The sequence below is a fragment of the Tiliqua scincoides genome, chromosome 11 (genome assembly GCF_035046505.1).
Source record: "Tiliqua scincoides isolate rTilSci1 chromosome 11, rTilSci1.hap2, whole genome shotgun sequence".
Taxonomy (NCBI): Eukaryota; Metazoa; Chordata; class Lepidosauria; order Squamata; family Scincidae; genus Tiliqua; species Tiliqua scincoides.
This window is the reverse complement of record NC_089831.1, coordinates 14,770,813-14,797,801: the sequence shown is the minus strand read 5'-3', so window position 1 is coordinate 14,797,801 and position 26,989 is coordinate 14,770,813. Positions and strand designations below refer to the sequence as shown.

The following is a 26,989-nucleotide window of genomic DNA, read 5'->3' as shown; positions in this document are numbered from 1 at the left end:
GTGAATTAAAACCCATTTCTGCCCGGCCCAAAGATGTACACATTTGGTCCCTGCTGCATATATACAACATTGGGCAGAAACGGTTAAAAGAAAAGGCAGTTGGGGGAGAATCTAGAGCAGCAATTTTCAATCTTTTTCATCTCATGGCACACTGACAAGGCACTAAAACTGTCAAGGCACACCATCAAGTTTTTGACAATTGACAAGGAACACCATGCTGCCAGTGGGGGGCTCACGTCTCCCATTGGCCTACTAATAAATGACCTTCCCCGAAATTCCTGTGGACCACTCGCGGCACACCAGTGTGCCATGGCACAGTGGTTGAAATAGCTGATCTAGAGCAGGGTTCCCCAAACCCCGGCCCTGGGGCCACTTGTGGCCCTCAAGGACTCCCAATCTGGCCCTCAGGGAGCTCCCAGTCTCCAATGAGCCTCTGGCCCTCCGGAGACTTGCTGGAAACCGCACTGGCCTGATGCAACTGTTCGACCAACTCTTCGACCTCTCGTGTGAGCTGTGGGATGAGGGCTCCCTCCACTGCTTGCTGTTTCACATCTGGATGCAGCAGTGGCAGCAAAGGAAAGGCTGGCCTTGCTTTGTGCAAGGCCTTTTATAGGCATTGAGCTATTGCAAGACGTCATTCATTCATATAAGTTCCATCTTGAATATATTCATTTATGTAAATTTATTCAAATTTGAAATGTAATTTAATTCTTCTTTTTCCCAGCCCTCGACACAGTGTCAGAGAGATAATGTGACCCGCCTGCCAAAAACTTTGGACACCCCTGATCTAGAGAAAGAAGCGATACAAAGAACAGCAAATCTTCGAGGAATTCAAAAGCAGCAGCGAGGCCTTCTGCTCAAGATCAAATAGAAAAATAATCTCCCATGGAGAGATACCAAGAGGGTTTCCAACACCCTGAAGGAGCAACAGGGAACTCACCTTCATTTCAGCAGAGCTGGGATCCAAGCCACTGAAACAGACGCCTTTATTTAGATGGTGGAAGATTTTAATGCAAATGTGATTGTGACAAGACAAAAACTTCCTCCTCACAAACACTGACGGTAAGAATGACATTTTTAATAGTTAGGGCCGTATGTTTGCAAGAGGGAGAGCCGCTGAGACAGACGAGAAGAACTCGAGAGGTGCTAGAAAGGCCTCCTGCTTCAAAAACAAACTCTGGTTGGAAAAGCAGGGGAGGGGAAAATCACATTTGCTTATTTCAGAGGCAATCTGGTGGCAAAGAAAAGCCTGCTTGTGTCTCTGCATCATCTGAGGGGGGTCATCTCTTACAGATTGTGATCGCTCCGTGGTTATAATATTAAATGATGGTTTGCATATGCGATTGTCAAAGTAAGGCAGACGAAGCTTTTGTATCAACACCAAGTCATCCCAGCAGCAAACAGGCCAGCCTGGCCACAACGTTGACTGAAGCAGTGGTCTCAGACCATGGTAAGTCTGGTGGTTGGGGCTCTGTCCCTCCTCCACTTGTTCCCTGGATTTGAAAAGAGGAAAGTGGTGCGGAAGGGGCAATGTGGAGAGTGGTGGGCTTTGACTGTCAGACGCTCTAGCCAGCCACTCTCCTCTCCTCCACACTTCCTCGTACATTCTGTTGCCCTTTTCCTTTTGGAATCTAGGTAATAGAGGGTGTAGGAAAATGCACAGAACATTAAGCTTTTAGAGACATGGCAACAAATGCAGGCACACCTGCGTTGGCATCTGGACACATCTAGAAGCCTCTGCCTTGTTCTCGTTAAGTAGAAGCCACAGACTTCTGACTCATTGCTTAGTATTGTAAACAAGATAAGAGAATGGAAAACCCCAGCCTGATGTGTATTGTTTGAGAGGGAATAAAAGCCAGAGAAGGCTGAATCCCAGCGGCCTTCCTTCTGCATCTCGCTTCTATACATGTCCGTCGTTTTATTCTTTGCTAGGAAGCTAGCCGGGAGGACGGACTTCTCTCTCGATCTCATACCATCCAACGCCGGCTCAGCTCTCCCTGCATCAACCCTCTGAATGAATGTCTCTCATTGCTCTGACTCTTTGCTGCTCGGGTTCTAACTTTCAAACCCTCAGAGTGCTTCTGCTTTTAGCACTCTCCCTCAGGCACCAAGGTACTAAGCCCTGGGTGCTTCCCAAGTAGCATTGCACTGCTACAGAGGGGGCAGCTGGCAGGCTACAAGCAGCATTGGCACTGCAAGGCCCCAAGCAAGGAGGAAGGGGCATTTAGCATATCACCCCAGGCACCAGGAGGATTCAGTATGGCCCTGGGAATGTTATCCTGGTCTGCCAAGTGAACAAACGACTGTTGTTGTTTCAACTCATATGCCTGCTGGAGAGCACTGAGGGTCGGTTTGTATCACTGACCCCCCAGCTGCAGGTGTTTGCTCAATGAGTTGTGATGAACCAAAAGAGACGTTTCTTCAGATGCGCGTTGAAGGCTGGTGGCCGCTGAGCTACGGCACACCTTGCGTACTCAGGGGGAGGGTGGGAAGCAATGGAGATTGTCAGTGGTACACAAAGGAGTCCTGGCTGGCTCCAATGGAGGACATTAAAGACAGAGGTCCAACCGGATAAGAAGGTCACAACCTTCCCCTGTCATTTGCCAGTCTCAAACATTCAGAGGGTGACTGCTTTTGAACATAGACATTCCCCCAAGCTGTCATGCCCCCGTCCTCCATTATTTTGCCTCATTGCACTTCAGAGAGGTGGAAATCAGTAGCCACTAGAAGGATTTGCTGTAACTGGAACAGCAGGTGCTGCATATCCGATTATGACTACCTGTTTGGCTGGGAATGAGCCACCTTAATCTTTTAAATGGCATCATAATTCCAGCACATCATGCTTTTCAGCATGATTAATATAAATACAACCCACCCTGCCAAGACTTGCAATCGACACGACAGTAATTGCACTCATGTTTGCGACTAGAAACCAGCGCATGCAGCCAGGCGGCTTAGAATTGGCACCTGTGGCTTCGCCTGCTGAGCAGCACAAGCGGCTGCCAGTCCCAAGTGCCTGCAGCCCAGTCCTGTGCAGGTTGACTTGGTTGGCAACCTTCAGTCTCGAAAGACTATGGTATAAGCCTACAGCACCCAATATTCCCAGGCGGTCTCCCATCCAAGTACTAACCAGGCCTGACCCTGCTTAGCTTCCAAGATCAGATGAGATTGGGCATGTGCAGGGTAACAGTTGCTGTTGAAAGGGAAATTTCAATCACTCCCACACACTCCCACCTGTACATTTAATCTGAACACTTTCTGTCATTTCAAGATAATTGTGATTTCATAAGAAGAGCTCTACTGGATCTGGTCAAGGACCGATCTAGTCCAGCTTCCTGTATCTGACAGCGGCCCACCAATGCCTCAGGGAGTACACCAGACAACAAGCTGCTTGTATCCTGTTGCTACTCCCTTGCAGAGATAAGTTACCTTTCTGGGAGTTGCATACAGCCATCATGACTTGTGACCTATGATTGACTTCTCCTCCATAACTCGTCCCACCCTTCAAGGCATCTAAGCCCTGTGCCATCACAACATCCTGTGGTAAGGAGTTCCACAGATTAATTACATACCAGACTGATGACGAGAGAGACAAATGATTTTGCTGAATGCAGAATGCTTGATGGAGGCATGATCATGGGACTACAGAAGAGAGAAGGTTGTGGTAGTCAGGGTGGGCGATGACACCAATCACCATGACTTGTCCTTTTCTGGTGTAAGGATGGGAGAGGCAAAGCCCTGGGACCCCGGACCACTGAAGCCTCAACCAGGAAATAGGGAGAAGGTGCATGGGAAGAGCTTTGGGAGGCATCTCTGTGCCCAGCTGTTTTCCATTGCTTACAAGTCCACCTGCACCCCATCTGCTGCTGCTGTCTTTTAATGTTGGCAACCTTCAGTCTCGAAAGACTGGTATCACGCTCTGAATGGTGGTTCTGGAACCGCGTCTAGTGTGGTTGAAAAGGCCAATCCGGGAGTGACAATCCCTTCCACACTGGGAGCAAGTGCAGTCTGTCCCTGATCTGTCTCCCTGGCTATGGGCCTTCATTCTTTGCCTCTTTGCCTCAGTCTGTTGGCCAAGTGTCTCTTCAAACTGGGAAAGGCCATGCTGCACAGCCTGCCTCCAAGCGGGCCGCTCAGAGGCCAGGGTTTCCCACTTGTTGAGGTCCACTCCTAAGGCCTTCAGAGCCCTCTTGCAGATGTCCTTGTATCGCAGCTGTGGTCTACCTGTAGGGCGCTTTCCTTGCACAAGTTCTCCATAGAGGAGATCCTTTGGGATCCGGCCATCATCCATTCTCACAACATGACCAAGCCAATGCAGGCATCTCTGTTTCAGCAGTGCATACATGCTAGGGATACCAGCATGTTTTATGATTATTATATTTATATACGCTTTTCAACAAAACGTAGTACACAAAGCAGTTTGCACAGCACGTTTAATAAATATATGGTTCCCTGCCCTTAAAGAGCTCACAAACCCAACAAAAGATGTAGAAGAGAAACCAGCCACAGATACTGGGACATCAGGTGGTCTTTGTTCTCTCCCTGCTGAACACTGCTGGGCACTGCATTAAAAGCTGCCTCTTTGCCCAGTTAGCAGGGCTAACTCTTCCCACTCAGGGCTAACTTTTCCCACTCTGAAACCTCCCTCTCTATCATATCCTTTTCCCATCCTCCTTCATTTCACACGTTTGTTTGTTTTATTTATACAGATTTATTAGCAGATGAAGTTCCTAGCAGAGTCCGCCCCACTTTCCCACCCTCCTTCTGCAACCAGCGAAATAAGCTGAAAATAAGCTCCCCCGCAAAAGAAAAACGAAACCCAGTGGAGAGCAGTTCATTTTCCCTGTTCTGTTCTGCCTTACGTCGTCCAGCAAAACTATGCGCAGGGAAAGCCAAACCACTCTTCTTCTACCTTGCCTGTGACAAGATGCACGAGGTGGCAGGTGGCCAGTAGACATGAGGCTTCAGCGAGGGGTGAAACACAGCCGGTGTGGCCGCGGGGCCTTCCCAAAACCAATGTATTCTGGGGTGAAGTCAATTTCTTCCACAGGAACAGGGGACGTTAGGACAAAGTTCTGCAAGATGGTGGTGAAGTAGAGGAAGAGCTCTGTCCGAGCCAGGCCTTCTCCTAGGCAGGAACGTTTCCCTGTAAAGTGGCCAGGGGGAAAAGCTCCTTATTCAGCACGCAAGAATTGCAATTCCAGCATCAGCAAACAAAGGCAGAGCCATAGGAATACCTATGCCAAGGGGACAGCATGTCTGCTTTGTGCCACTTACGGTTCTCCCAGAGGAAGGTATGCTTGCTTTGCACCCCCTATTCGTTTTGCTCAGTGTCGCCCCTTCAAGTGCTCCCCACTTCAAGGGGGAGCCTCCACAGAAGGGGGGGCAGAAAGCTGCCAGTGCCTCCTCCTCTGGACAGAACCTGGAAGTGACGTCATTATGTCAATGTGATGTCATTACATCACGGCTTCCCGCACTGGGGCTTCTAGGTAGGGCTCAGAATCACTATCTTTGAGGCAAGTTACTAAGTTGGCTTTTCACTTCAGTTTTGAGGTGCACAAATCAGGACGTCGCAGGAGCCACGTGCAAGTCTTTGAAAGCTTTCTTGAAGCTGTCACGGAAGCTACGCCCAAGTCTTTGAAAGCATTCTTGTGCAACACCTACCTGCAGAAAATGGTATGAAGGCATCAGGCTTCTGAAATGCACCACTCTCATCGAGGAAATGCCCCGGGTCAAATGTCTCCGGGGCTTTGAACTGAATGGGATCATTTAAGACTGAATGCAGCATTGGAAACACGATACTCCCCTGGGAAAATGGTGCAGAGGTGGGACAACAGAAGAGAACAGAAGGTATCATTTGGAGGCCTCTTTCAACTCTGCTAATTTACCACCATGTGAATCTTAGCCATTGAAGGACTTTGCTTCTGCACTGCTCAACCATGGCTGGAGCATAACTCAGGCAATCCTACTACTTCCTGAACCTGCCTCGCCACAAGCAGACCTGTGCAGTTCCTGAACATCCATGGGACTCTGGTGCAAGTGCAGATCTAAGGGCTTGGCAGGGATTTCAGCATTCTGAACAGCCTCTGCTTTCCATTTATTGAACAACAAAGGGCATTTCCAACTCCTATGCTCAGAGAGGAGCTTGACGTTCCAAGCAGTAGAGGAAGGCAGTGTAGGGGTCTCCATGTTCTGTATTGGCCAAAGAGCAGAACATGCTATGCCAATTTATTTTCCTGATGAACCTCAGGAGCTGACATTCTGATAGTGTCGGCTGCAAGGGGCCTTGGGAACTCTGCTCCAAGGGGATCCTCATGCCGTTAGCTGGGAGAAGGGAGGGACCATTGCAGGTCCTCCTACCTTCCACTCTTTCCCCTGCCAATCACATTTACTCTCCAGGGTCTAAGGTTCCAGGATAGCAAACCCAGAAGGAGCCAGTAATAGAACACAACGAGTGCAAAAGTGTTCCAGGGGTAACCAAGGGAGGTCATTGGGAAGATGGCCAATCTCTGACAGTGGCTACAGTGATAGTGCAATGGAATCTCCGTGTTTAGGGGCAGTCAACCTCAGAACCAGAAATGGAGACAAGCCATGAAGGATGGCTGTCTTCTGCCCCTGCATATGAGCTTCCCATGGCATAAGACTGGTCTAGGTAAACCTTGGTCTATTCCAGCAGGACCATTTATATCTTATAAAGTCAAGAGCTGTGTATTCAGCTTACCTCAGGAATTACATATCCTGCAAACTCCGTGTCCTGTGTAGTGGAACGGGGTAACCCCAAAGGATTAACATCAATAAATCTCTGGAGTTCGTGGATCACAGCATCTGTGTATGGCATCTCTGACCTGTCTTGCATGGACACAGCCCGATTCTGCCCAACCACTTGGTCTATCTCATCTTGGATTCTTTCTATGAGGCAGCAGCACAGAAAGAAGAAAGAACCATCAACAAGGTTTACTTTTGATATCCTGGTGAGCTGACATTGAAGCTAATGGCATTGTCCTTCTCCAGTCCAACTTACCAACAATGTGAGGGTACTTTAAGAGAATCAGGAAAGAGTATCTTAGGGTGCTGGTTACGGTTTCGGTACCAGCAAACAACAGGTCCAATACAGAGACCACAAGATTCTTCTGGTGGAATTCAGTGTTGAGATTCCCACTGTCCTACATGCAAAGAGAACATTTCCGACAAAGACTATAGGAGCTGGGATTGGCTTTCCTTTCTGCAAGTGAGTGCTGTAGCCAACATACCTCCTGCATCTTGATAAGGAAGGCGTCTATGTAGTCCCGTGGCAAGGCTGGGTCCAAGGTGTCCTTGTGTTTCTGCACCATCCTGGATACACACCTCTTTTGCTCCTCATAGTTCTCAAAGAAGCTGTTTGCAACTGGAAGGAACTTCATAACTCCAGGGAAAAAATTGTATAGCTGTGAATTGAGACAGAATTCCAAAAGGAAATTAAAGGTGGTCCTTCCATTGGTGAGCAAAATGCACCCAAAGTGGGGGGAAAGATCTATACGAGCCCTAAGGTGCAGAACCCAAATGTGCAATGGATCTCAGGTGAAATGGCAGAATCTAGGCCTCACAGCAAGGGCTTGGCAGGAGAGCCAGATTTTCAGGACCTGTGGATCTTCCACCTTTGACCCAAGAGACACCAAAAGCTTGTAAATAGTGGGGATTTACATCAAAAGTTCCCATTTCCCTGTTCTGAATAACCAAAAGTTTTGCAAAGCATCAAGGCACTCTTTTACAAAGAGTGTAGGATCACTGGTGCAAACTGTGTGGAATACATCCAGTGCTGAAACAAGCATCAAGACAGTCCTCTCCAGGACCTGTGATGGTATCCAGAGTAATGTGTGATTTGTGGTGTGGAGAACCTTCTGAGTGAGGCTGAAGAGCTCGTCCAGTGCTCCTCCCATTGCCTCTTCCCAAATCCTTCAGGGCAGTGGTATTCAAACTGGGGCGTTGCAACGCCCCAGCCTGTGGGTCCTGGCCTCTGCCCCCTTAAGGGGCGGGGGCAGCCAGGGGACAGGTGGAAGGCAGCTGCATGATCCGCAGGATCGTGCCGCTCAGGGTGGCTGCAGGGGCTTGGGTGCACTTGCCCAAGCCTCCTGCAGTCACCCGGGGGTGCAGGGAGCCTGCGCAACCTTCGGCAGGGCTCCCCAGGTCAGGAAAAGTGAAAGCGGAGCGATTGCGCCCCGCTCTGCAAAACCGGAAGCTGAGCGCGATCACTCCGCTTTCCCTTCTGACGGGGCTGCAGGGACTGGGGTGCACTCACCAGTCCCTGCAGCAGCTGTCCCTGTGTGCGGGGAGCACTGCGTGAGCGCCTACATGATTGAGACATACAAAGATTGAGACATGATGATTGACATACAATGATTGAGACATGATTGAGACATACAAAATTATGCAGGGGATGGACAGAGAGGATAGGGAGATGCTCTTTACACTCTCACATAACACCAGAACCAGGGGACATCCACTCAAATTGAGGATTGGGAGAGTTAGGACAGACAAAAGAAAATGTTTCTTTACTCAGTGTGTGGTTGGTCTGTGGAACTCCTTGCCACAGGATGTGGTGATGGCATCTGGCCTGGATGCCTTTAAAAGGGGATTGGACAAGTTTCTGGAGGAAAAATCCATTACGGGTTACAAGCCATGATGTGTATGTGCAACCTCCTGATTTTAGAAATGGGCTATGTCAGAATGCCAGATGCAAGGGAGGGCACCAGCATGAGGTCTCTTGTTATCTGGTGTGCTCCCTGGGGCATTTGGTGGGCTGCTTTGAGATACAGGAAGCTGGACTAGATGGGCCTATGGCCTGATTCAGTGGGGCTGTTCTTATGTTCTTAGACTGGGGCGATTGCGCTCCACTTCCGCTTTTTCGGAGGCAGAGCAGATCCTGGGGACTGCGTCGCTGCCTTCTCCCTGCCCCTGCAAAGACTTACTGCAGGTTTCAAACTCCTGGAGAGTTTGAAAACCGTAGCTTCAGGGTCTGAAGACTTGGCAGTCTTTTGCTAGGACATTTCTCCCAGGCAGCGCTGCTGAGGTTTCCCTGTCATTCACTAGAAAATTTCCATTTCTGTGGAAGACTCCATTATTATATCTTAAATATGGAAAGATTATTCCAAATGTCCCCAGAAAGCATCTCAGAAGATTCCCACAAATGTAACCCCACTTTGCCTCTGAGCGTGGGATAGCAAATCAGCTAGGTCTAGTTTATGGACAAACCCCCATTCCAAACTTTTGACAAAATACTGCTCAGAGAAGAATCAGGTTTTATTTTGGGATAAGAAATAGTGCTAGTTAGATATCAAAGTAGCAAATTTAACATCTTCAAAGTATTATTTATTTAACTTAGATCTTTACACGTGTCCTTCTTTTACTACGTTCTCTGAGGAGACTGTACCCACTGAGAGCCATGATATTCAAGTCAAGTCAACCTTTATTAGGCATAAACATTTGGTAGGTGAAGAGCCATGATATTCACTGAAGCACCACCCCACTGTCAATTCTACAGGTTGTACCCTCGTGCAACATGCCTTTTGTTTGCTGAAAGGCCAGACAGATAAACGCTTTGTTCACACAGAGGCGCCACCCAAGACTGAGTATATGGAAGTAAAACCTGTTCAGTGCTGGAGGTGGATGGTTCACGGAAGGTCCTGTGTATTTAGAAACACTCTGATTGCCCAATCCTAAACTGGGCCAGTGCCAGCTCTGAGCCCTAGCACTGGGGCTGGGTGCCATAAATGCCAAACATGTTTATGGCACCATGTGAGTAGGGAGCGCTGGCGTTGGACCCACGCAGGTAAGAAGGAGGATGCGCCCCCGATGGGGGTAAGTGTGACGGCCGGGTGCTGGTGTGGCCTCTGGGGGGCAGAGAAAGGGTAGAATGATGGGAATGCAGGACATGGGGAGGAACAGGAGCAGGAGGGTGGTGGGACTGCTGGAGCAGTGTTGGGCCGGAAGAGATGACAGGGAGTCTCTAAAGTCTGTGCTCCAAAATAGCCAGCACAGGCTTGAGAAGCCCCACTGCAGGACTTGGGGTTTTCCCTGTGGGAAGGAGTCAAAAATCCCCTTCCCCTGAGGAGACTCGCAGCTGCTTCCCAGCACCTGCTGAATATAGCAGTAGCCGCTTTGGCTGCTCCAGCAGGCCCTGGGAATCCCAAGATTGGGTTGCAAGTCCTCCTCCAAAAACCTCCTCAATGCGCTTCAATGTGTAAAGTCATGCACATTGGGGCAAATAATCAAAACTTTAGATAAAGGCTGATGGGTTCTGAGCTGTCTGTGACAGATCAGGAGAGAGATCTTGGGGTGGTGGTGGACAGGTCAATGAAAGTGTCGACCCAATGTGCGGCGGCAGTGAAGAAGGCCAATTCTATGCTTGGGATCATAAGGAAGGGTATTGAGAACAAAACGGCTAGTATTATAATGCCGTTGTACAAATCTATGGTAAGGCCACACCTGGAGTATTGTGTCCAGTTCTGGTCGCCGCATCTCAAAAAAGACATAGTGGAAATGGAAAAGGTGCAAAAGAGAGCGACTAAGATGATTACGGGGCTGGGGCACCTTCCTTATGAGGAAAGGCTACGGCGTTTGGGCCTCTTCAGTCTAGAAAAGAGGCGCCTGAGGGGGGACATGATTGAGACATACAAAATTATGCAGGGGATGGACAGAGTGGATAGAGAGATGCTCTTTACACTCTCACATAACACCAGAACCAGGGGACAGCCACTCAAACTGAGTGTTGGGAGAGTTAAGACAGACAGAAGAAAATATTTCTTTACTCAGTGTGTGGTTGGTCTGTGAAACTCCTTGCCACAGGATGTGGTGATGGCGTCTGGCCTGGACGCCTTTAAAAGGGGATTGGACAAGTTTCTGGAGGAAAAATCCATTATGGGTTACAAGCCATGATGTGCATGTGCAACCTCCTGATTTTAGAAATGGGCTACGTCAGAATGCCTGATGCAAGGGAGGGCACCAGGATGAGGTCTCTTGTAATCTGGGGTGCTCCCTGGGGCATTTGGTGGGCTGCTGTGAGATACAGGAAGCTGCACTAGATGGGCCTATGGCCTGATCCAGTGGGGCTGTTCTTATGTTCTTAACTACAATTCCCAGGAAGCCTTGCAGTTCTCTTGTTATGTGGTGTGCTCCCTGGGGCATTTGGTGGGCCGCTGTGAGATACAGGAAGCTGCACTAGATGGGCCTATGGCCTGATCCAGTGGGGCTGTTCGTATGTTCTTAACTACAATTCCCAGGAAGCCTTGCAGGTCTCTTGTTATCGGGTGTGCTCCCTGGGGCATTTGGTGGGCCACTGTGAGATACAGGAAGCTGGACTAGATGGGCCTATGGCCTGATCCAGTGGGGCTGTTCTTATGTTCTCCTCAACTGCCCTCTGCTCTCACCAAGGGTCACTTTCATCAGCTTAGCCCTTGCCACCAGGTTACAACTCAGTAAGTGGATCAACGTGCCACAATGTCACAATGCAAACAGAACCCACATGTGCATGTACAAGTACAAATCTACACCAAAGATAGCACAGAGTGGGGATTCCGTCAGCGAAAAGGGGCTTTTAGTTGGTCCCGTTATGAAACATTCAGGCGGCAGAGAAGCCTTGTCAATCTGCTGGAACTTCCCTGTTTAAGGCAGGCCTGATGTGCCTGATGTGTTTCTGAAAGTGGTTTTCAAGGCAGAGTACAAAGCAGTGCCAGGAGTAGGCAAGAATGCAACCTGGATAGCAGCAATTAAGTCATCTGACAGTTCAATCATTCAGCCACCAGTAAGCCATTTCAAATAACCCCAAGCAAAACATCCCCAAAGCCTGGACATAAAACCTAAATGAGACAACCAAGGTGGTCAAAGGGACCAAAATCAGCAGAACAGGAAGATGGCTTAGCATCTCAAGGGCAATAAGGGTGGAACTCCCACAGGCAGTAATCTGGGTGCAGCTCCAGGAAAGACCCCCTCTCTCAGTAGCCAGTCCTCCTTGTCCCTTTGGGTTTAGAGGACTCATTGCTTCAAGCAGAGCCAGAACCAGGGCACAGCCTGAAGGGCACCTGCCCCAGGTGCTCAATCAAGCAGGGGCACATGACTGCCCAAGGCTCCGCCCTGTTACAGAGGCTCTAGCCATTTAGTTGTTTGATTTTTCTCTGTAAACCGCTTTGTGAACTTTTAGTTGAAAAGCGGTATATAAATACTGTTAATAATAATACTCCCAGGCTCTGCCCTCATTACAGAGGACCTGCTGGTGGTTTTGTGCACCCCACTCCTTCTCCTCTGGAGGTTCCCAGCCTCCACAGACAAGGAATAGGGCATGTGACGTGAACACAACGAGCACCCCTCCCTCTGGTGAGAACCTGGAAGTGATGTAACTAAGTCACATGATATTGTGATGTCACTGCGCCAAGTGCTTAATGGACTGTTCCAGGGCAGTTCATTATGGCTCTGGTTTCAAGTTCTGAATCACTGGTACGAAAGCCGATACCCCACAGGAGGCAGAACCCAATCTGAAACACATCCCAATATTTCTTGCAGGTCTCTTGTTATCTGGTATGCTCCCTGGGGCATTTGGTGGGCTGCTGTGAGATACAGGAAGCTGGACTAGATGGGCCTATGGCCTGATCCAGTGGGGCTGTTCTTATGTTCTCCAGGATCAAATGTTGCCCCCCTCCCAAACATCACACAGTGCCCAGCAAGGCAAGGGTCTCCTCCCACCTATTCCTGGCCCTCCCTCCAGCTTGGCTCACCTGCAGCCAGATAGAGTTGATCTGACGAATGTTCTCTTCGATGAGATGGATCAGTGCCCGAAACTCCCTGTCATCATACTGAAAGCGCTCCCCAAAGATCATAGAGCAAATGATGTTGGAGACGGAGCAGCGCAGGAGAACACGGGGGTCAAAGGGGGAGCCTGCAGGATGGAAGAGGAGAGATACGAGGGTGAAAGTGGACCTGTCCGGGGCTGCCACAGATCTTTTTGGAAAGCTGGAGGTGAAGGGAGCACCAGGTCCAGGTCAAAGCATTGCAGCTGGGGCCAACACAAAGCACCAACCCTGACTGTTGGTTCACATGTTGGAAGCAGGACTCTGAACTAGATGGACCCATTTTGGTCTGTGATCCAGCAGGGCTGCCCTTCTGTTCTTCGGCCTAAAAACACTCTTATGGCAGGACTTGACTCCGTCAGACTCCACAATGCCCAGCAAACCAGCAAATGCCCAAGTGCTCCACTGCCCAGCAAATGATGCACCTTGTGGGTGCTGATGTGCTATGGAACTTGCAAACCATCCTTGGTTGTGGCCATCTCTTATGGATCCTCTAACCAGGCAGGGAAAAGAGGGATCCCTGAGGGCCCAATTTCAGATGCAATTTCATAGGGAATCATTTGGGTTGGTTTACGTCAAGCTGACAACCCATCACCCTTGTTATACCCTTTAAAGGGAATGGGGGATGTGGACAGGGAATGGGACTGTATATTAGGTGCCATTTGGGATTCACTGTTCTAATCCTACTTTTCAGTTCATTATGGAAGACCAATGCCTCAGCAGAACCTAATATGGAAGCAACCCAGGAATGTTTATACAGTTCATCTGGTATATTTGAGAGAGCAGGTTTCACTGTTTAGAGTGGCTTTCGTGTTGAGGCATTATTATGTACACCATCCCTGAGGACCAGCATGGACTACCAGTCCTGAACCCAGAGAGTCACAACTGAGTTTTGAGGCAGAGACTTGGCACAGTTTTTACAAACAGAAGGGAAAAATAGGTAAAAGACAAGCAAGAAAACAAATAGAACTCTGATGCAACTTCCTCAAATAAGGTTGTAATCCTATGCATGCTTGCCAGAAAGTAAGGCACGTTGTACTCTGTGGGGTCTACTTCTGAGTAGACAAGTGTAGGATTGTGCTGTTAGTTCTTGATCTTACTTAGTCAGGATGATGCCTCCTATTCCCAAAGGCATCACAAAGGCTGGGCTAGTCAGGGTCAACGGCCGTGAAAATCCTTTGACTTATCCTGAAATCCCTGGTGTGGGATGATGTCACTGTTCTGCCTTATTCTCACTGTTCTAAGGTATGAGATCTGTTTGGGTTTAGATATTAGATTGCATTAGAATAGTATCTAAACACATCTCATACCTTAGAATGTACCTTGCGTTTTACTGCCCTTCTTGCCCCTGGTCCAACAAGAAGCTGACGGAACATACCAAGATCCAGGTCTACAGAGCTTGCGTCCTGAGTACACTTCTGTACTGCAGCAAGTCATGGACTCTTCGCTCACAACAGGAGAGGAAACTGAATGCTTTCCACATGCGCTGCCTCCGGCGCATTCTCGGCATCACCTGGCAGGACAAAGTTCCTAACAACACAGTCCTGGAACGTGCTGGAATCCCTAGCATGTATGCACTGCTGAAACAGAGACGCCTGCATTGGCTCGGTCATGTCGTGAGAATGGATGATGGCCGGATCCCAAAGGATCTCCTCTATGGAGAACTCGTGCAAGGAAAGCACCCTACAGGTAGATCACAGCTGCGATACAAGGACATCTGCAAGAGGGATCTGAAGGCCTTAGGAGTGGACCTCAACAAGTGGGAAACCCTGGCCTCTGAGCGGCCCGCTTGGAGGCAGGCTGTGCAGCATGGCCTTTCCCAGTTTGAAGAGACACTTGGCCAGTAGTCTGAGGCAAAGAAGGAAGGCCCATAGCCAGGGAGACAGACCAGGGACAGACTGCACTTGCTCCCAGTGTGGACGGGATTGTCACTCCCGAATCGGCCTTTTCAGCTACACTAGACGCTGTTCCAGAAGCACCATTCAGAGTGCGATACCATAGTCTTTCGAGACTGAAGGTTGCCAACTATTCTAATGTTCCAGGATGCACATCCCTCTGCAAAAGTACAAGCGTTCTTTTCATCAGACTTGAGCAAAAACCCAAACCTTGCGTCTTCCTGAATTCCTCCACCAGGAACCCAATTTCCTCCTGGATCCGCCCCTCGATGGACCGCTTCCCCATCCCAAAGCTGCGAAGGGTGGTGAGGGCAAAGCGACGAATCTGTTTCCATCTCTCCCCTTTGCTGAAAGAAATACCTGGGCAGGGGTGGGAGGGACAGAGAAGACCCACCTTCAGTCAAGCTGAGAGGCACTGGTAGAAAAGACAGCAGGCAACTTCTCCCTTAAGCCCTGAAAATCCCTCTCTGCTGAGCCTGTGGGGCAATAACCTCCCCGAAGGCCAGACCAGGTGCTCAAAGTGGTTTTCAACATAAAAGATTTTAAAAGTACATAATAAAGCATATATAATAAAAATACTTAGAAGCACAGTAGCCTAAAAATTGGAGCTAAAAAATAAAAGCATAAGACAAACAGCGGATTATAAAAACATAAGCAGCCCCCCCCCCCAAATATCTCCCACTGTCAAATCTCTGTCCCTACCCACTGGAACAAAACCATTTGAAATTTTTTTTTAAAAAGGTCTTCATGCCCCATTGGAAAGTGTCCAGGGCATTCCACATTTGGGAGGATCACCATCAATCAGGCAGCCACCTCTCACTGTGGCTCCCCCTTGCTTCATACAAAGAAAGATGCTCTCTGAAGATCTTAGGGAACAAGCCAGCCTGTATGGGAGAAGGTGAGTCATCAAATATCCTTGCCCCACAGTGAAGCCAGTACCCACACATGACACTAGCTCTCAAGTCCTTATCCTGAAAGGCCAGAATCATAGATGCAAGACACCAGCAAAGGTATCACACAGAACATATTGGGTGCTAAATAACCACGAAGCAGTAGCAGTGAAAGTATAACCCACCATAGCTGTTGTTCGTCTTCTTAACAATAGGAAGATTGGGTCTACTCTCAAAGTCCTCTGTTTGGTCTACCAGGGCAGCTTCGACCATTTTGTGGCCGCAGAGCACAACCACCAGTTGAGATCCTATCTTCAAAGAGAAGACATCCCCGAATTGCTCCCGCAGCTGAGCCAAAGATGGCCAAGAAAGGAAAGAGAGAACATGATTTTGTGCTCGCAAGATGCCTCTTGATTAGTTTATCATTCAGAACTAGGGCTGTTGCCCAGTGAAATAATTTGTGATTTTAAAGAAAGTGTACTTTCTGTTTGTTTAGAACAGGGGTGTCCAAAGTTTTTGGCAGGAGGGCCACATCGTCTCTCAGACACTGTGTTGGGGGCCGGGGGAAAAAAGAACTAATTTACTTTTAAAATTTGAATAAATTTACATAAGTTTACATAAATGATTATATTAAAGATGAACTTATATGAATGAATGAAGGTCTTGCAATCGCTCAAGGCCTATAAAAGGCCTTGCACAAAGCAAGGCTGGCCTTTCCTTTGCTGCCGCTACTGCATCACAGATGTGAAACAACAAGCAGTGGAGGGAGCCCTCATCCCACAGCTCACACGAGAGGTCAAACAATCTCCCTCAAGCTGAGAGCAGTTGCGTCGGGACAGTGTGGGCTCCAACAAATCTCTGGAGGGCCAGAGGCTCATTGGAGACTGGGGGCTCTCTGAGGGCCACACTGAGAGGCCTCGAGGGCCGCAAGTGGCCCCAGGGCCGAGGTTTGGTCACCCCTGGTTTAGAATGATACATACAGGTATCACAACCTGAGATGTATCTGACAAGGCATTCCGCCCACTCTCACAGACAGGAGAATGCCTCTTAAGTGCTAGGTGCTGTACAATGGAAACAAAGATAAAATCTTTCATGTAGGTACAAAAACATCAGTGGCACAAGTACAGGGTGGAGAACGTTACATGATCAATATTTTTATTTCCATTTAGTTCTGTCTGATGAGAAGTGTGCAGGAAACAGGTAATCAAAGACCTGTACTTGGTGTTGAGCAGTTGCTGGAGAGAAAAGGACCAGACCAGTGACATGCCTAATAGAAGGAGTGTTGGCATAAGACCACAAGCTGATCGTGATGAGGTATGCATGCAGCTACAAAAAAAGGGGGGGGGGAATAATGGACTTCATCAACAGAAGTATAGAGTCCAGATCACAAGAAGTAATAATGATACTGTATTTTGCACTAGTCAGACTTCATCTGGAATACTGCATCCATTATCAAGGCAGACACTGATAAACTGGAGCAGGTTCAGAGAAGGGCAACAAAGATTTGAGAAACCAAGTCTTATGCCGAACAATGAAAAGAACTGACTGTGTTTGGATTGGAGAAGGAGAGACATGATAAGGCATCTTCAAGTTTCTGGAGGGCTGTTGTGCAGAAGGAGAGGATGGCTTGCTTTCTATCACTCCAGAGGGCAGGATTAGAACCAAGGGCTTGCAAATGCAGGGAAGCAGATTTAGGCTAGACATGGGAAAGAATTTCTGAACTGTAAGAGAACTGTCTGGCACTATGGGTCCTTCCTTATTAGAGATTTTCAAGCAGAGGCTGAATGGCCATCTGTCAGGAACGCTGTAGCAGTGGCCTGCACGGAGCAGAGGGTTGGACTAGATGATTTCTAGTATCCCTTCCATGATTCTGTTAGAAGGGCAGGATATACACTTTAATTCCTAATAATTTATACCACTACTTTCGCTCAAAACAACACACTCAAACTATCGCTCCCTGATTAAGAACGAAATGGGACCTGCCTAATATACACTTTCATTTGTCCCTTGCTCCAAAGTCAGCTTCAGTGAAGACAGCAGGACACATGTTAATGTAAACATGCACAAGACTGCATGGTAAGTGGGCTTGTGTCATCACTAGATCTCACCATGCTAAGCTATGGAGTTCCAAGCCCAAGCCCAAAGCTCCCTCTGGGATATGTGAAGTCATAGCAGTGAAAGAGTGACCACCTGGCTTGTGGCAATATCTCCATTGATCAGCCTCAATCAAGCCCCACATGCTCACCTAATGCTGAAAGGCAGGTTATATGTGAGTAAATGCTTCAGTAAATGTGTTCTAAATGAGTCCCTGGGGGAATAAGTGAATTTCCACCAGCTTCAGCTCTAACCCAGCAGGCGTCTCTTTTGCTAGGAATGTGGAGGATGACTCCAAAACTCACCTTCAGGAGCATTTGAAGCACGGAGAGCTCCTTCAGGGACCACAGGTTCCTCAAAGCAAACCAGACGGATGGTCCTGGTGGTAGATTGTGGAGGTTCTTGCTCCTGAACAGAAGGAGCAAAATGAAGAGGAGCCCCAAGATCCAGCCAAGCCCCAGCCAAGACATCATCCTTCTCTCGATTAGCAAATCTCCTGCTTTCTGACTTGTAGGGCCGGAAGGTGGAAAAGAAAATGGGAGAGAGCCAGACTCATACGCACAACAGGAACAACCAATGCCAGCGAGGGAAAGGGATTGAAACAACTGGAGGAACTGCAGAGGGAGGAGAAGCTGGGATGTTCCCAGGAGCCTGTTTATTAGGAAACGAACATCTAACTATCAGTCTATCTTTTAATGAATCTATGCCCAGCCTTTTTCCTAATAAGGTCACTCAAGGTAGCTTACAAGAGTTTAAAGCATAGTAATAATCAAAACAAAGAAAAGGCAAAGGCATCCTGTTGATCACATGGTTGGCAAACTTCAGTCTCGAAAGACTATGGTATAAGCCTACAGCACCTGGTATTCCCAAGCGGTCTCCCATCCAAGTACTAACCAGGTCTGACCCTGCTTAGCTTCCAAGATCAGACAAGTTCGGGAGATAGTGTTCAGTATAGGGAGATGGTTGGCAACCTTCAGTCTCGAAAGACTATGGTATAAGCCTACAGCACCCGGTATTCCCAAGCGGTCTCCCATCCAAGTACTAACCAGGCCTGACCCTGCTTAGCTTCCAAGATCAGATGAGATCGGATCACATAACCTTAAACAATTAAAATTAAAATGCCAGTCCATTAAAATGCCAGTCCCATCACGTCTGCCATTGAAAGCCCCCCTGAACAGAAAGGTTTTTAAGGCCCGGCCAAAAGGTCTCCAAAGTGGGAGTGGTTCTTCATTCCAAGGGGAGGGGATTCCACACAATCACTGACCCCCTCACCTCCATCAATGGTGGTGTGATTAAAAAGGCCCAGTCTGATGACCAGGCAGGGGTCCAGTGAACAAGCAGACGGTCTCACACTCCACAGAATCCTGTCCACATCCTCAGGTTCTGCAAGCTGAAAAGAATCCCAAGTGGTTGAATGGATAGGTGCCAAAGGAACATGATTAGATACTACAGCAATACCCTGACTTTCATCCACCTGACTTTCATCACTTTGCTCTTCCAACCATTTACAAATGTTGTCCACGTTTTTTCCTCTTCTGTCTGATTTCATCCAACCTCCCATGATGTTCAGTGATGTTCTTATGTTTATTTTTCTTCATTTCTGTTTATTTAGGTTTAACATGCATTATATGGTTAGTCGTTGATGTTTTCCACCAGCTAAAATAAATTTGCAAACTAAAACAGGTTATGCTTTGACATTCATCCATTTTTGACTTTCATCCATGCTCTGGTCCCTAACCAAAGTGCAAGGTATTGCTGTACTCATGTGGTGTCCAAGTCATGCTGGATCTGATCGACTTTATCTATGAAGTACTTCGCAACCTCATCTCAAGGAGCCACTATGCTTCCCCCCCTATCTACTTAGAGGAGCCAGATGGAGCAGGCTGCGGACTACATGAAAGAGCTCTGCTGGACAATTCTCTGCAGATGAGGGTGGAAGAGAAGAAAGCCTTCTTGGTTACCAACACTGCCACAGAATAGACTCTAAATGAGCTCTATCCCAGGTATAGTCAGACTCAGGATATGTTCTCTGCCACCATTGCTCCAGCTGTCTGCCCTGCCTCTTCATCATCCACAGCTCCTCAGTAAACCAAGGAGCTGCTCCCACTCTAGAGCTGGGCAGAAGGTGCTCAGGAGCAATCTGATCCAAAGCCCTAGTCATTTCCTCAACCCAGAGGTCAACTAGGGCACTGGGTGAGTTGCCAACTATGGTAATGAGAAATTCCTCCATGTTGACATGCAACCATAAATTAGTACTCACTGGGAATGGTTGCTTAATTTTGTATACACCCAATGGTAGTTAAATCCAGCCTGGTTTCAATATTTAATTAACAAGGATAGCATAGAAGTAACCACATAGAAGCACCATACTGGCAGCATTCCCTTGATGAACAGCAAAAACAAAAACTGCTTAGAGAAGATGTATTCTTAACACACCCTTTGAGACAGTGCCAGCAAACATTTGGCAGAAACACTCTGCATCAATCTAATCTTATCTCCTTTTGTGATAGAGTCACTGTTCTAATATAGGGGTCTGCAACCTTAAACCCTCAAAGAGCCATTTGGACCCATTTTCTGGAGGAAAAAAAACCTCAGGAGCCACAAAACTCTTTTGACATCTAAAATGAAGATAACACTGCATATATAGTTTTTTTTTTTTTTACCTTTATGCTCTTATGGGTCCCATTTTTATAATGTAGCCCCCTCTTGTAGCTTTTAGTTAGTTTTGTCATACATTCTTGTCCTGTGTTTTCAGACGCCTGGTCCTCTATGGTGTTTTGCCTGATTCCAAGGCCATTCTCTGCCTGGAGAATTATGCCCACTTTAAGCAAATTAGCTCCCCTTCTTTCCCCCAACAAATGACCCTGGTTCTGCCCTGCAGTCCTGCTGGACCCCACCTCCAGGGTAGCTCACCAGTTCAACCTGCAGAGATCCTCTCTCCTGCCAGCAGCCTCCCACCACTACAGTAGACCCTGGGTCATCAGCAGGTCTTGGGCACAGCAGCCACACACCAAACTCCAGTGTCTCCAGCAGTCCCTTAGTCAGAGTATCCAGGGCAGAGTCCAAAGTCAATGAGCCAAGTCACAGTCCAAGGTCAGATTCCAAAGTAAGTCAGTCAAATCAGTCAGAGCATCCAAGTCAATAAGCCCATTCAGTCAGTCAGGTCTCCTCCCTCCAACCTGCACTCCTTCTACAACCCACAAACCCTTCCTGCCTCAGGTGCTCCTTATATCCCTGAGGGCCCTATTGCCTTCAAGTGGCTGCAGCTGTGCAGCACACTCTGCTGGATGCCCAGGCCTTACCCTTAAAGGGGCCACTGCTGACACCACATCTACCTCCTCACCAGATCTTCCAGGATTCCAATACATATGGCAGTTATGACATCTGCTTATCTTACATGGATACTAAAGAACTCCCCCCACCTTCCAGAGGCACCCTGCTGGAAGGAAAAAAGGACACAGACTCCAGATGTGGGGAAGAGAAGTCAGAGTTGGGGGGCAGCCACACGCCAGCTTCTGCCCTGCCTGCCTGTCCTCCCTCCCTCAGGCTGCAACCCTCTCCACACTATCCTGGGAGTAAGCCCCATTGACTACAATGGGACTTCTGAGCAGACAAGTTGGTTGGAGCTCTCAGGCTGCAGTCCTCTCCACACTTTCCTGGGAGGAAGCCTCACTGACTACTACTGAGTAGACCTGCATAGGAGGGGGCTGAGGCTGCAGCCCTCCACACCTTCCTAGGAGGAAGCCCCACTGACTACAGCGGGGCTTACTTGTGAGTAGACCTGCACAGGAGGGGACTGAAGCTACAGCAGTCCACACCTTCCTGTGAGTAGCCCAGGGACTACAGTGGGGCTTGCTCGCTAACAGACCTGCCGGGCACGGGCTCCCACTCATCCGTCCTTGCACTTGGCCTTGACAGGCTCCAAGGCTGCAATCCCAGGCACCCTTTCCTGGGAGTAAGCTTCATCCGCTGTAATGGGGCTTACAACTGAGTAGACACACATGGGAGCAGGCTCCAAGGCTGCCATCCCAGGCACCCTTTCCTGGGAGTAAGCCTCATCCCCTGTAATGGCGCTTACAACTGAGTAGATGCACAGGATGTCTCCTCAGCTGGGGAGGAAAAGCCTCTCCTTGCACTGAATGGGGACCTGCAAGGGCTCGCAATGGCTGAGGAGGAGGTGGGGGTGAAGGGAGAGGAGGGCAGTGAGCTCAGGGGGTGGAGGGAAGCAGCCTGCCCTCCCAACACAGGTGCCTCCTGTCACCCCCTTTGCCACTTTCACCAGGAGGAGCTGCAGCAGACTGCTGAAAGAGCCACATGCAGCTCCAGAGCCGCAGGTTGCCGACCCCTGTTCTAGTACATTATGGGACTGCCACGTACTGATTACCATATGATGTATAGGTCAGACCTTGCCATCTGCATTCGACTCAACACAGGTCCCTGACCTGCGTTGAGGACCAACCTGTACCCTCTGAACGCAACCAGAGCTGTGCTCTGGTTGCATCTGGAGGGTGTTCTGAGGAGGGGGAGGTCGCAAGCAGCCTCCCCACTTCTCAGAGTGCCTGTGGGAGGGGAAAAAAAACAAGAAAAAAAACTAGAAGTGTGTCTTAGAGGCCTTTGCCAGGCCCTTGAAAACTTGAGCAGGCTCTTTTCATCTCCAAGGGCCTGCCCAAGGCCTCTAAGATGTAATTCTCATTTATTTTAAAAAATACAGGAAGTGCATCTTAGGGCACAGTCCTGCCCTTCACTTGGGCTGATGCAAGTCCCTTGCACCAGCCCAGGAGGGTCGCAAACGTGCCGTAAAGCACGTTTGCACCTCCTCGGGAGTAAGCCAGGCTGGTGCATGGAGGTGCGCCAGCACACGGAGGTTGAATCCAGCCTCCGTGGCGGCTTCTGCGGCAAGCCTTGTGGCAGGTATTAACAACAACAGGCATTGCAAACAAATGCTCTGAAGGCTTAAAAAGGCCAGAAAGTTAGTGAAAATTCTAAGTGCAGACTTTGCCAAGTAAATGATGAAACTGTGTCTTGTATGATATGTGGATGTAGTAAAATCACTCAGAACAATTACAATGTGGTGATGGCATCTGGCCTAGATGCCTTTAAAAAGGGATTGGTCAAGTTTCTGGAAGAAAAATCCATTACGGGTTACAAGCCATGATGTGTATGTACAACCTCCTGATTTTAGAAATGGGCTACATCAGAATGCCACATGCAGGGGAGGCCACCAGGATCCAGGTCTCTTGTTATCTGGTGTGCTCCCTGGGGCATTTGGTGGACCACTGTAAGATACAGAAAACTGGACCAGATGGGCTTACTGCACCAATACCTAGTTGACACTTAGGTCTCACGCTGAAACTTGTATCAGCAACCCAATGCCAGCCAATGATATTTCCAATTTTTTGTTCATTTTTGACTTCACATAGCTTAGAATTATGATGGTAACAAGAACAGAGTTAATGCCAGAGCACACCTGCTCTAAACACCTCCCATCTTCTAGCTAATCACCACCTTCTTCAGAAGCCATGCACCTTTGACAGCTGTATGTTAGGCAGAAAACCAACAGCTACTGCTGTTTGTGCCGCAGAAAGCTTGAACAGTTTGTTTCTGTCTCTCGGGCTGTTGTTAAAGGCATACTATTTCTGTCTGGGAAAGACAACAACAATAGTGCAGCATTGTCCATGTCTTTGAATATTGTTTTTGCTCTCAGTGTCGTTTCTGCATCTGAAACGACAAAATGGTCCAGTAAAAACTTAGACGACTTTACTCTTGCTTTGCTTGTCCTACGAAGTTGCTATCCAACAAATGTCCACTAGAGGGTACCTAGCACTTTTTTTTGGCAAAGGCAGAGAGCAAGGACGGGATGCCTTGGACGGGATGCCAAGGTTGCATTTTCGGTGGAGGGGAGCCACTTGACAATTCCCAGCCTGATCAGTCAGCTTCACAGACTGGTCAGACTTGTTTAGAAGGTTCTAAGTCTTCCAAGCACGTTATCTCTACAGTTCTTACCGTCCTGATCAGGGAGACCAGCACAATTATTCCCATGCACCCAACAGCTTCTGACATGCTATTAGGACCCTTTTACACTCAGTTCCCCTTTTACACTCAACATTTGGATAAGGAAACAGCCAATGAAGTCCCAGGGGCTCTCACGGTCGAACAATTGCATGATCTCTGTAACTCTTACAACCACAAAGTTGCAGATGTCATCAAGGTTTTGGAATAGCCATTTGTGGGGGCCCAGAACTTCATGGCCCATGAAAACGTCTCATCCTGGCCAATGAGACTGGCATGGTGACGCCACCCTGGTAAATGGTGAGAAGGGTAGATAAAGATGGGGCATATTCTATACACTCGTCCTTCAAGCAGAAGTGTTATGTTGCGTCTGACTTTACAAGCAGTGCCCACAGCCGGTGGCTCACTGGGAACTAGAGCTTGGGGATGTAGTCTGCATTCTATGAGGAGGTTCTGTGTGGCCCTCTCACATCCTGCAGTTGGCTCTGATGCTCCAACTACATCTCTACCACAGATATTTCCTTTTGGAGCACCAGCCTCCTCAGTGGGTCCCATGGCTTTGCCTTCATTCACTTTCCTTTGGCTCTCATGTCTGGAACTCCCCCCCCCAGGATGCCCAGAGGTTCTCAACCATCTTCCTTCTAAACTCTTTCCAAGTTATTCTCTAGTTCTTGCCTTTTACTCAGGATTTACCCTGCACGTGCCCGATCTCGTCTGATCTTGGAAGCTAAGCAGGGTCAGGCCTGGTTAGTATTTGGATGGGAGACCACTTGGGAATACCGGGTGCTGTAGGCTTATACCAGGGGTGCTCAAACTTTCAACTTTAGGGATGCTGGACCTTTAACAAGTGTATAGAAGGGAGAATTGCAGCAGGTGCAACTTGTCATCCCACAGATAACAAGCTACATCTGCTGAAATTCTCTCTTCTATACACTTGTTAAAGGTCCAGCATCCCTAAAGTTGAAAGTTTGAGCACCCCTGGCTTATACCATAGTCTTTCGAGAGTGAAGGTTGCCAACCAACCAGCCTCAGGTAGAAGGCTGAACCTGGAACAATGGAGATGCAGCCTTTCTAACACAAGGCATACTGAACTCTTGAAATGCTCTGCCACGGTGGTGCCAGAGATGGCCACATTCTCAGGTGATTTAAAAAGGGACTAGACAAATTCACAAAGGAAAAACATCCAGCATTGGCTCTTAGCCATGATGGCTGTCTATGAAACATCGGGTGCAGAGGACTCTACCCAGGGCCAGGGTGACCAGACCTCCTCTTTTTCCAAGATGTACTCTTTTTTAGCCTTGTGTTTTGGAAAAGAACTCAAATGTCCTCCTTTTCCCTATGAGTGGGTCCCTGGAGGCAGCACATAGCTTTCTTGCAATTAACAAATTATATGTCAAATAGTTTTAAATTTAATTCTAATTAATCTGAAGGCCTTAGGAGTGGACCTCAACAGGTGGGAAACCCTGGCCTCTAAGCGGCCCGCGTGGAGGCAGGCTGTGCAGCATGGCCTTTCCAGTTTGAAGAGACACTTGGCCAACAGTCTGAGGCTAAGAGGCAAAGAAGGAAGGCCCATAGCCAGGGAGACAGACCAGGGACAGACTGCACTTGCTCCCAGTGTGGAAGGGATTGTCACTCCCGAATTGGCCTTTCCAGCCACACTAGATGCTGTTCCAGAACCACCATTCAGAGCACGATACCAGAGTCTTTTGAGACTGAAGGTTGCCAACAGGTGCTAACCACATGAAATCAGTATGAAATCAATATACGTGTTTTTAACTTTTATTTTGCCACGTCCCACATTTTTCTTGGATGTCCTACATTTTGGGGGTGCCTTGTCCTCTTATGACATCTGGTCACCCAGACCCAGGGCCTGAAGCAGCATGCCAAATGCTGTTCTCTTACCCAAAGAACCACTGCTCCTACCGCTCTCCAATGTTCTAGCTAAGCACTCTTCTGTCGTGTGTCCCTCCCCCCCCCAACATTCCCACTTCCTCTTTCCTCGCTCTTCCTTTTCCAATCCAGGAAGTGAAAAGAGGAGCAGTAGAGAAAAATGGACAGAAAGAAAGGAGGAGTGACAGGACCTAAAGGATGGAAATACCCTACTACTGAAATAAGCACCCTCACCAATCTGCTGCCTTAGGTGACTGTGGCAGTGGCCTCATGGATGGACTAACCCTGACCCTTCCTCTGAATGCATCTGAAGGGGGTTGATAGCAGGAAAGAGCTAAAGTAACTTCATACTCTTTGTGGCCTTCTCAGTGGGCCATCAAGTCCAGAATGCAAGACCAGATGCTCCTTGGGTCTGATCCAGCAAACCACTTATTTCTAAGTAAATATCCACAGGGTCAGATCATTAATTTGTACTCGTGGTTTTGATATTTTTGCAGCTGTGCATTTTTGCACCTAAGCTCCAGATGAAGGTGCAGGGTTGGTTGTGGTTTTTTTCCTTTTTTTTTTTGTTTCTTCTTAGAAATTCTAGCACCCAGTAGCACAACGATTTTTTGAGAAATAAGTCCCCAGGCGATAAGAAAAGACAAGCCACTGAACAGTTGCAACATGGAGTGGGAGAATTGTAAGGTTGCTTAGCAACTTCCAAGCCTTTATTTTATAGAGGCAATTAAAAAAAAAATGTAGGCAGGGACTCAAGATGAGAGAAAACACACAGTTGAGCCTTGGCTAATTCGCACTTTCTGACTTCTCCTGCTCTAGGGCTTGCCATCAAAAGTTCTCACCCAGCTTTCTCAGTGTGTCATTAATTGCACGATGATGGCTGTGAAGAGTGTGTGGCATCGCTGAGATTAATGGACCTATCCATGCCTTCTTCAAGTCCAACCCTTTGGACTGAAGGTGATCTTGGCCCCATTACAACGGTACGATTGCTCACGCTCAATCAAAATGCTTTATTCGGACACACTCTACAAAAAGAGCGAGGAAGTAGAATTCTGGACTGTTCCACTTCAGACTGCGAGTGGAGAGTCATATTTTATGATGCTTTCCCATGCAAAAAGTACATGTCACTCAAAGTCCTCAAGGGAAGAAAGTTTTACAGCACCTCCGAAAGGAGAACAAAAAAGCCATTTCTCATTTCTTGCAGGAGTAGGTACCATAAATTTAAGTACCTTCATAATCAATCACCAGCAGTGTTTTGGGGGAATGGAATGGAGCACAGACTCGGGGCTTCTCCTACAGCGGGAGCAGTGATGTCGTCAGCAGGACAGGTCCTGACTTTGAAACATTTTTGGAAGGACCTGAATGGAGAGGAGGTGTCAGGCTCAGCAAGAGGCAA

At 48.3% G+C, this 26,989-nt stretch overlaps 1 protein-coding gene and 1 pseudogene across 1 annotated transcript; both read right to left on the bottom strand.

The window, feature by feature from the left end:
• Window positions 1-3,081: 3,081 nt before the first annotated feature.
• Window positions 3,082-3,201, bottom strand: LOC136662962 (5S ribosomal RNA; annotated as a pseudogene).
• A 1,763-nt stretch (window positions 3,202-4,964) lies between these two features.
• LOC136662470 (cytochrome P450 2B1-like) lies at window positions 4,965-19,068 on the bottom strand. The gene is made up of 10 exons (XM_066639688.1): window positions 19,046-19,068; window positions 18,000-18,102; window positions 15,786-15,948; window positions 14,921-15,070; window positions 12,744-12,904; window positions 7,251-7,424; window positions 7,022-7,163; window positions 6,722-6,909; window positions 5,665-5,806; window positions 4,965-5,146 (listed from the first exon to the last, which is right to left on the bottom strand). Exons 1-10 carry the CDS (start codon window positions 19,066-19,068, stop codon window positions 4,965-4,967), a joined length of 1,428 nt encoding a protein of 475 aa, XP_066495785.1.
• Between the last annotated feature and the right edge of the window lie 7,921 nt (window positions 19,069-26,989).